The following is an 8,857-nucleotide window of genomic DNA, read 5'->3' on the forward strand; positions in this document are numbered from 1 at the left end:
TCAGGAAATAAGCAAAAGAAAAACAAAAAAAACTATAGTTCCTTTAACTTTATTGGCAAAAACATACAACTACAAAAGCAACAGTGCTATGCCCAATACATATCAAGTATAAGCAACCTACCAACTAACAAATTTGTTGATTTTATGATAGGGAATGATAAAAAAAAAAACTTAAATCTAGACACTTTAAATACAGGAGTTTTACATGAAGAGTGACAATGTAACACCTTTGAGAGAAAAATGAGTAAGCTAGCCAGTTTACTTCTTCTGTTCCACAGTATGTTGCCTGGCAGGCTCTCCAGTATGAGTGATTGGAATGCTCTTGTGCTCAACATCCATTTTCTCAATAGTAGGAGCAGTGATAGTTAAAACTCCATCTGATGATAGTTTAGAGTCAATCTTATCCATGTGGCAGTTCTTTGGCAAAACATATCTTCTTACGAAGTGCCTGGAAATGTACCCGTGTTCGTCCTCTTTCTCCTCATGCTTGCCCTCCACCGTGAGGATATTGTCCCCAGTGAGCTTCACAGTAATTTCTTCTGGCTTGAATTGCTGGACGTCCAAACTGGCCTTGAATTTGTCCTTGTCCAGGCTAATGGTGGATCCGGTGTCCTGGTGAGCAGCGCTGGGACGCCAGTTCCGCAAATATCCTGCTGGAGTTCTTGACAGGAGACGGTTGTTGAGGTTCAAGGGCTGGAAAATGTCGTCGTGCCCCAATCCGAGTCCGAAGTGCTGGTCCAAGATCCTAGATGGTCGGGCCACCGGGTAATCGTAGTCTCCGAAAAAAAGCGGCAAGAGAGACATGGTTTTTCGGTTATTAATGCTGGAATTAACTTCTATCGTTCAGTTAACGATCGTTTCACAAGGACTTGTAAAAGTAAAATGGTGCCGCTTTTTGCGCGAATTCAATTTATACGCGACCGGCGAATGTTCTGGGCTAGCACCGCGCCATCTTTTCGACTATTCTCGCAAATTGTAATAGAAATGTCTGGTACGCTATAGAAAGTTCCAGTGCGTCTGAGTAAAACGCGTTTTACAATCGAATTTTCTCGAAATATCGATTGAAGTCGACGTTTTTATGAATGGTAATTGAAATTAGTAATTTTTTCCTATCATTTTGCATTGGTCTTAAGATCGTAATTACCAAATGAGGCATAAATCAGGCAGGGAACAAAAAGCATACTCTTTTTAACGAATTTCTAGATTTGGCAATCTAGCCTCTAGCAATATCGTAATTATATGCGGCAATTGTTATTGACATTTGACAGTATTGTACCTTTCAAAAACAAATATTTCAATTTTTTTAAATACAAATCGAAACGAATTTTGTACGTTTCTCTGTAATTCATTCAATAATTCAATTTATTTCATAAAAACTTACGCATTTTAACTGTAAAACCGCCTAATTCAAACATGGCTCTTTTACCGTTTCTCTCCTTTGACGAAGATCCATACAGTAGGCGGCACACCTTGGCAAATTTTATCGACCCTCAAGAACTTCATGAGTGGCCCTTAATGCTGCCCAGAAGGTAATCAAAATTATATGCACTAAATTGGACAGGAATTTGTGAATCTCCATTGCATTTGCTCCTCTACAAAACATGAATTTTTTCAGTCACTTTCGTCTTAATTCAATCCTATATGGCCCCCCTTTCGCTGTTAGTTCTAATTCTTCAAAACCCACAAAGTTATTAATTTAGGTCAGTGGATCATTTGCGTGATTTACGAAGCCAACTAGCACACTTTGACCCCAAAACTTCCCTTACCATTGACAAAGACCACTTCCAAGCCAACATTGATGTGCAACAATTCCGACCTGAAGAAATTTCTGTTCGTTTGCTTGATGATCGTAGCATTAAAGTGGAGGCCAAACATGAAGAGCAGCAAGATGATCATGGATTTATTTCTAGGTTGAATTTTTATTTATTTGAGTTAATGTGAATGAAAACTATTTTTTTGTTCAGACACTTTGTAAGGCGCTATCTACTGCCCAAAGACTGTGATTCAACTAAATTGAAGTCCAAGCTCTCTTCTGATGGCATCTTGATAGTTTCAGCCCCAAAGAAAAAAGAAGGAGATGAAGAAGAGGGTCAGGAGATCCCAATAATGCATAGTAGGCCTATATTTAGAAGGCCTCATTTGTGGCCCAGTCATCATAGTGAGAGGAAGAGGAAGTTGAGTTCCTCAAATTAAAGGATTTCAAGTGGTGGTTAGCTCATTATTTTTTATTTTCTTCCATATTTTTGGCTTTGTTTCTTTTATTTCATTTGGGAATAAGATCTCACAAATAAATACTAGATTTGTGAACTTGTATGCTACTCTCAATTAAAACTAACTGAAAATAACATTCACTCTTTAGTAAGTTTTCAGCCAAAAATCCCTTAACATCTTGGTGACAAGCATGTCACCACCATCAGAAGCTAGAAAAGAAAGTAGGAAACAAAAATATATGTATATGGATAGATGTATAGAAAGTGTATATGTAAAATGCGTGAAACATTGAAAGTCTTCTCAATCGGTAAAGAATAACAACTTTTTTGTGATGTAAAAGGGAATATTATTTTCTTTAGTTCACATATCTATGCTGAAGAGGTTTTCTGCCACTCTCAATGAATTCTTCAACAGAAGTATTTCTTCATTCAACATTTATTAATCATCCAAATCTTGTATTTTGAAATTCTAGTATTTGTAGAATTGAATATGTGTATTAATGAGTAGTATCATATACCATGTATTGATGTTTGCACTACAAATTGTCTTCACACCTTCTGATTCAGTATTTAGCACTAACTAGGTAAAAGATAGAATATCATTCTATCTGTGGCAATTTAGCAGATTATAAAATCTTTAAGCCATTGGGAAAAGTTGTGTTTTAAGAATATTTCTCATAGCACTTTGAAAACTGCATATGCTCTTAAATGAAGATTTGTCATTAATAAAGCTTTAGCAAAGTACATTCAAAAGGTTTTTTAATGATGACCAGTTGTAAGTTAGCGTATTCAATTAAATCTGAAAAACATCCAGCATTAATATATCGTCGTTTAGACTCACTACGCATAGAAAAACACCCTGTTGATATTAACAAATTAAATTGTTTATTATCTTTAGGACACATAAAAAAGTTACATTATTCATTTGGTAACAAAAAAAAACACAAAACTTATCTCAAGGAAAATTCTTAACTATGAATATATAGAACCTACACACTACTTAAATGCATATAATTAATAATTTAAGCGATTAACACTGAACCTTATTCTTAACCCTCCTTCTGAGCATTTGCCTGACTTCCAGTCTTCTTATTTCCAATCGGACCTGTCCTGAGAATTGGAATCTGTTTATAATCCACTTGCTTAGTTTCTGGCTTCCTTGGTGCAGCAAGACTCAAAACCCCATCACTGGACAATGCAGATTGCAGCTTCTTTGCATCCACATCGTCTGGGAGAACATACTTCCTCACAAAATGCCTGGAAATGAATCCGTGCTCATCTTGCTTTTCCTCATGTTTGCCCTCAACGGTGACCGTGTTGTCGTCGTTTAATTTGACGGTCAGTTCTTCAGGCTTGAATTGCTGCACGTCGATTTTCGCATGGAAACGGTCCTTGTCCACTGTGATGGAGGTATCTTTTTCCACTTGAGGTAGTTGGTTGAGGACGTTCACCAAGGTCTGCAAAGCTTCTTCTGGATGGAAGAGCGGCGCCATATCGCGTCTTGGGCCGCGTTGATGGTGAATTGGATAATCGTCGAGTAGCAAGGAAATTAGAGACATTTTTTTGTTGTCTTTTTAATAAGAAGATAAATCGCTTCTGATAACGCACTACTGAGACGTTTCGTTGACGAGTCGGGTTTAGTCAATGGCCTTGTAGCCTTCAGCAGTTGCTTTTTAACGGCTGGAGATATGTCGAGAATATTCGCGATTGTGGTAGGGAAGTATCGAACAGATTGAAAGCGAATGCGCTGTCTGGGCTGTTATCAAGCATAGTACTGTGGTTTGTATTGTGCATTTTTTACACCAAAAACCGTATTTTTTAATTTTATATCCGAATTTAATGGAAATTTTGGCCAAACCGAGCGGAATCAATGGTATCAGTAAATGCTTGTGTGTCTCTCTCGCCTTTTCTGCCTCGTTAGGACTAAACTATCGTTTCCAATTCCCGTTTTCACAGCTTCCACCCATAGGTTCTAGAACACCTGGCTGGAATTTAAACTTCTAGATTTTTCTATAGCATTTGTTCTAAATCTCTCCACCAATTCTTATTACTAATCCCCTTGCGCTAATTTTCTAGAATAACCTAGAAGAATTTATTGCTATTATGGTTTAGGCGTTTGAAACTATAAATGATGAAATAACCAAAGTCATTGCTGAACAGATTTATCATCGTTACAAGTATTTTTCGTCCACTGTTACGTCGTTGGGCTGTATCGGTACCCTCAAAAAGCAGTTGACCGTTAATATGTCCCTAGCTTCGTCTTAACGGCTCTCTTCGATTATCGGGCAGAGATACCATCTGAATCGATCCATGTTAGGCTAGTTTATAGTTAATTTTATAATGTCCCTACTTTATAGTCAGATCAGCTCAGGGAGGCGATCTAATAGCTTATCTTCGTACAAAAACCACTTTATCCAAGACAGATTCAATGGCTTTGAAGTTGGATGTTTAGCACGTTATCCATAATATAGAGTTTGCAAGGAGGCTAGAAGTATTGTCTAGGCTTGAAGTAAAGTAGTTTTTGTATAGAGATATGTAACTGTTAGGTGGTATTTCTGAATTAATAAGAGTTCAAAACAAGGGTATTATTACAAGTATTTTTTAAAATCTTAAATACAAACGCCATGAATTTTTCTTAATAACATGGTGCCTGAATATTGATATTTTTTAGTATATTTAGGGTTACAGATTTGCATCGAATGTGTTATTTCTGGAAAAACATTCAGGTCCTCCCATATTACTCTAAACTAGTTAACGTTATCTTTGCGGGCGGATATTTTATTGAAAAAAGACCCTCTACCGTAACGTTCCAGTAGTGGTGGAGAACTTCCTAGCGGGTGCATTTTAATTTCCGATATCTCAGTATTGTAATAAATCATGTACGCATTACAGTTATTTTCTATTATGGATCGCTTTGTACAGACAAGTTTATTTACTAATTAGTTAAATTCTTAAACGTTTCCACCTTATTATTAATTATTATGAATCGTTGAAAAAGAGGTGACGGTTATTTAAACGCAGAAACGTAATTTTTTATATTTTTTTGTTCACAGACGTACTTGTAGTTTTCTGTCCTTTTCTAGACCATAGTCCTAAAAGGACAGAGCACTATACGGACCGAAACCTGACATAACCTAACATTTCCGCTTATGTTTTGTTTTGTTTTCGACTTTTGGCGCCAAAGTTCTGGTTACCAAATCATATTTAGTTCCCGTTAATTAAAAGAAATATTCTCAAAAACAGCAAATAAATATCCGTGAATCTCTTCCCATCAATTCTTGAATATGGATGTCGCGGACGTAACCGCAGGCCAGCGTCAACACCGAGATGAAGTCGGGATTAGATGCCAGAAGCTTTTTCAGGACTTTTTGGAAGAGTAAGTTTTCCATTTTCGTTAAAAACTTCCCTATTTAAGTGGCATCAACAGATACAAGGAAGATGGGGAATTAAAATACCTGGAACTGGCCAAAGAACTGCAAAATGAAGAGCGGAGCATTATTGAAATTAGCTTCGAAGATGTGGAAAAATATAACCAAAATCTGGCCACTACCATCATCGAAGAGTACTATAGGATATACCCCTATGTGTGTCAAGCTGTCTCGAATTTTGTCAAAGATAGGTCTGAGTTGAAAAAGCAAAAAGATTGTTATATAGCTTTTATGGAAGTTCCAACACGACATGTAGTGAGGGAGCTCAAAACTGATAAAATTGGAACTTTAATTCGGATTTCTGGGCAAGTTATTCGCACTCATCCTGTACATCCTGAGCTGGTTTCAGGAACTTTTCAGTGCCTCGATTGTCAGACTGTTATAAAGAATGTTGAACAACAGTTTAAGGTGAAATCTATCTATCTTCAGTAAAACTGCAATTTCTATACTATTCATCTTCCAAAAACAGTACACAAACCCGACAATCTGCAGAAATCCAGTGTGTAACAACAGATCCAGGTTCATGCTAAACATAGACAAATCTCAATTTGTCGATTTCCAAAAGGTTAGAATTCAAGAGACTCAAGCAGAGCTTCCCAGGGGCTGTGTGCCTAGGAGTGTTGAGGTTATTCTTAGGGCTGAAAATGTAGAAAGTGTTCAGGTTAGTTTTAATCTTTTTAAGGGTTAAGAATGAAGTTTAATTTGTTGTTAAATTAGGCAGGTGATCGTTATGACTTTACGGGTACTCTCATAGTGGTGCCAGATGTAGGCTCTATGTCTCTACCTGGAGCAAAGACTCAAATTGCCTCAAAACATAAACATGGAGATGAAACTGAGGGTGTTAGGGGTTTAAAAGTTTTGGGTGTCAGAGACTTGCATTATCGAATGGCTTTCTTGGCCTGTAGCGTGCAGCCGACAAACCCAAAATTCGGCGGCATTGAGATGCCTTTGGGTAACTTGTTCTTATTTGTTTTGAATCTTCAAGTTTACTCTATGGGCTCTTAGGTGATATTACTCCCGAAATTATGCGTCAGCAAATGACTGAAGGAGAGTGGCGACATATGTATGAAATGTCCCACGACCGAAATCTCTACCACAATATGATTAACAGCCTTTTTCCCAGCATTCACGGCAACGATGAAGTCAAAAAGGGAATTTTGCTAATGTTGTTTGGAGGGGTGTCCAAGATCACAAAGGAGGGTACTAGTCTTCGCGGAGACATTAATTGCTGCATTGTGGGAGACCCTAGTACAGCTAAAAGCCAGTTTTTGAAACAAGTCTCTGAGTTTTCTCCTAGGGCTGTATATACTTCAGGCAAGGCCTCTTCTGCTGCAGGATTGACAGCAGCAGTAGTCAAAGATGAGGAGAGTTCCGACTTTGTAATCGAAGCAGGCGCCCTTATGTTGGCGGATAATGGTGTTTGCTGTATAGATGAGTTTGATAAAATGGATCCCAGAGATCAAGTAGCTATCCATGAAGCCATGGAACAGCAGACAATATCAATCGCAAAAGCTGGTGAGTTTGAAACAAAGAATCAGTGTATTCATGATTAGCAGCTGGTACAATAACTAAACATGTTTGTCATAAAAAAATTGGTCACCCTGTGATATAAAAAAACCACGACTAGGAAAAATTTTTAAACGTACCAAAATATTAAAAATGGATTTTTGGTTTCGCATGGTTAAGTAGGCGACTAACGCATTTATCAACTGTTCAAAGTATATTAATAATATTTCCCATGCTTTCTGGGAACCAGGGTAAATTCTTATCAATGGAACTTTTCTATCACCATTTTATCAAGATTAAAATTTATACTTTATTCAATATACAGTGCAGTCGTACATGGAGGTTATTTCTCCAATTTATTTTTGAACTCTTAGGTGAGCTTAATAGAAACAAGTAATAGTTGGTCTTAGAACACTTTCTATATCACAATTTCTCTTCAAGGTGTCCGTGCCACCCTCAACGCCCGAACTTCAATCCTGGCTGCAGCTAACCCCATAGGAGGCCGTTATGATCGCTCGCGCTCGCTGCAGCAAAACATCCAACTCTCCGCCCCAATCATGTCCAGATTTGACTTGTTTTTCATATTGGTAGATGAATGCAACGAGGTAATCGATTACGCCATTGCCCGAAAAATCGTGGATCTGCACTGCAACATTGAAGCTAGCGTAGAAAAGATCTATTCCAAGCAAGAGGTGTTGCAATATATTAGTTTTGCAAGAAAGTTTAAACCTATGATTAATAAGGAAGCTGGAGAGTTGCTGGTCAGGTACGTTTTCTGCATTGCAAGTCTTTCTTTTAACTTAATAATTTTGTTATATAAAGTTATTACAATCGTCTGAGACTGAGAGACAGCACAACATCAGGAAAATCCACTTGGAGAATCACAGTGCGACAGCTTGAAAGCATGATTCGATTGTCTGAAGCTATGGCTCGAATGGACATAAGCGACGAAGTTCAACCCAAACATGTCAAAGAAGCCTATAGACTTCTCAACAAATCCATAATCAGAGTAGAGCAGCCGGACATACATCTTGAAGCAGATCAAGACCAATCCGTACATGAGGATGAGGGAATGGAACCGGAAAGGCCGGAGACCCCGGCCCCGCAGACAACAAAAAAGAAGATGGTGCTCAGCTTTGACGAGTACAAACACCTGAGCAACATGATTGTGGTTTATATGAGGAAGCAGGAGGCCAAATTTGAGGAGGAGGGTACTCACAGGAGCGATGTCATCGAGTGGTATTTAAATCTCGTAGCGGATCAAATCGAGTCTGAAGAGGAGTTGATTGAGAAGAAGGATATGTTGGAGAAGGTGTTGGATAGGCTAATTTATCATGTAAGATTTAATTTTATTTTAAACCCCAAAATTGAAATCCAGAACTAGAGTTCTTTTGCAGAACTTCGAATTAATATTAATGATTGATATTTGAGTAACTTGTACGTTCGTTTATCGTCTAAAACTTGACTTTAGGTCGAAAATGATAAATTGTGTGTGCGTTATTGCGTTTAATTGATATCAATTTAAACTTTTACGATTGGTGCATCAGATTCTATAAGTTTTTTTGTACCATTTTCAGGACCAGATCATAATTCCCTTAAAAAAAGTAGGCTTGAAAGGAAGCACTCAAGAAGACGAAGAGGATCCGTTACTTGTGGTTCACCCCAACTACTTGATAGATCAGTAAAATATTTTTTATCCTTAGTAAGATGCAA

General features: G+C 37.7%; 4 protein-coding genes across 4 annotated transcripts; 2 read left to right on the plus strand and 2 right to left on the minus strand.

Moving 5' to 3' along the window:
* Positions 1–33: 33 nt before the first annotated feature.
* LOC136347554 (protein lethal(2)essential for life-like) lies at positions 34–914 on the minus strand. Its single transcript, XM_066297638.1, has one exon. The coding sequence runs from the start codon at positions 802–804 to the stop codon at positions 259–261; it is 546 nt and encodes a 181-aa protein (XP_066153735.1). The 5' UTR covers positions 805–914; the 3' UTR covers positions 34–258.
* A 351-nt stretch (positions 915–1,265) lies between these two features.
* LOC136347553 (alpha-crystallin A chain-like) lies at positions 1,266–2,963 on the plus strand. Its single transcript, XM_066297637.1, has 3 exons — positions 1,266–1,529; positions 1,701–1,910; positions 1,965–2,963. The coding sequence occupies exons 1-3, from the start codon at positions 1,414–1,416 to the stop codon at positions 2,191–2,193; spliced, it is 555 nt and encodes a 184-aa protein (XP_066153734.1). The 5' UTR covers positions 1,266–1,413; the 3' UTR covers positions 2,194–2,963.
* Positions 2,964–3,072: 109 nt separating this feature from the next.
* On the minus strand, positions 3,073–3,875 carry LOC136347556 (protein lethal(2)essential for life-like). Its single transcript, XM_066297640.1, has one exon. It carries the CDS (start codon positions 3,767–3,769, stop codon positions 3,260–3,262), a length of 510 nt encoding a protein of 169 aa, XP_066153737.1. The 5' UTR covers positions 3,770–3,875; the 3' UTR covers positions 3,073–3,259.
* An 838-nt stretch (positions 3,876–4,713) lies between these two features.
* On the plus strand, positions 4,714–8,855 carry Mcm6 (minichromosome maintenance 6). Its single transcript, XM_066297619.1, has 8 exons — positions 4,714–5,586; positions 5,638–6,046; positions 6,108–6,299; positions 6,356–6,590; positions 6,644–7,153; positions 7,586–7,910; positions 7,967–8,480; positions 8,722–8,855. Exons 1-8 carry the CDS (start codon positions 5,495–5,497, stop codon positions 8,827–8,829), a joined length of 2,385 nt encoding a protein of 794 aa, XP_066153716.1. The 5' UTR covers positions 4,714–5,494; the 3' UTR covers positions 8,830–8,855.
* Positions 8,856–8,857: the final 2 nt, after the last annotated feature.

This window comes from Euwallacea fornicatus, chromosome 29 (genome assembly GCF_040115645.1).
Source record: "Euwallacea fornicatus isolate EFF26 chromosome 29, ASM4011564v1, whole genome shotgun sequence".
Lineage (NCBI taxonomy): Eukaryota > Metazoa > Arthropoda > Insecta > Coleoptera > Curculionidae > Euwallacea > Euwallacea fornicatus.

Coding starts and splice junctions, on each gene's coding strand:
- LOC136347556 (XM_066297640.1), bottom strand. CDS start 3,769: ATGTCTCTAATTTCCTTGCTACTCGACGATTATCCAATTCACCATCAA.
- Mcm6 (XM_066297619.1), top strand. CDS start 5,495: ATGGATGTCGCGGACGTAACCGCAGGCCAGCGTCAACACCGAGATGAA. Junction 6,300..6,355: donor AAAATGTAGAAAGTGTTCAG/GTTAGTTTTAAT, acceptor TTGTTAAATTAG/GCAGGTGATCGTTATGACTT. Junction 6,591..6,643: donor CGGCATTGAGATGCCTTTGG/GTAACTTGTTCT, acceptor ATGGGCTCTTAG/GTGATATTACTCCCGAAATT.
- LOC136347554 (XM_066297638.1), bottom strand. CDS start 804: ATGTCTCTCTTGCCGCTTTTTTTCGGAGACTACGATTACCCGGTGGCC.
- LOC136347553 (XM_066297637.1), top strand. CDS start 1,414: ATGGCTCTTTTACCGTTTCTCTCCTTTGACGAAGATCCATACAGTAGG. Junction 1,530..1,700: donor CCCTTAATGCTGCCCAGAAG/GTAATCAAAATT, acceptor TTATTAATTTAG/GTCAGTGGATCATTTGCGTG. Junction 1,911..1,964: donor GATCATGGATTTATTTCTAG/GTTGAATTTTTA, acceptor TTTTTTGTTCAG/ACACTTTGTAAGGCGCTATC.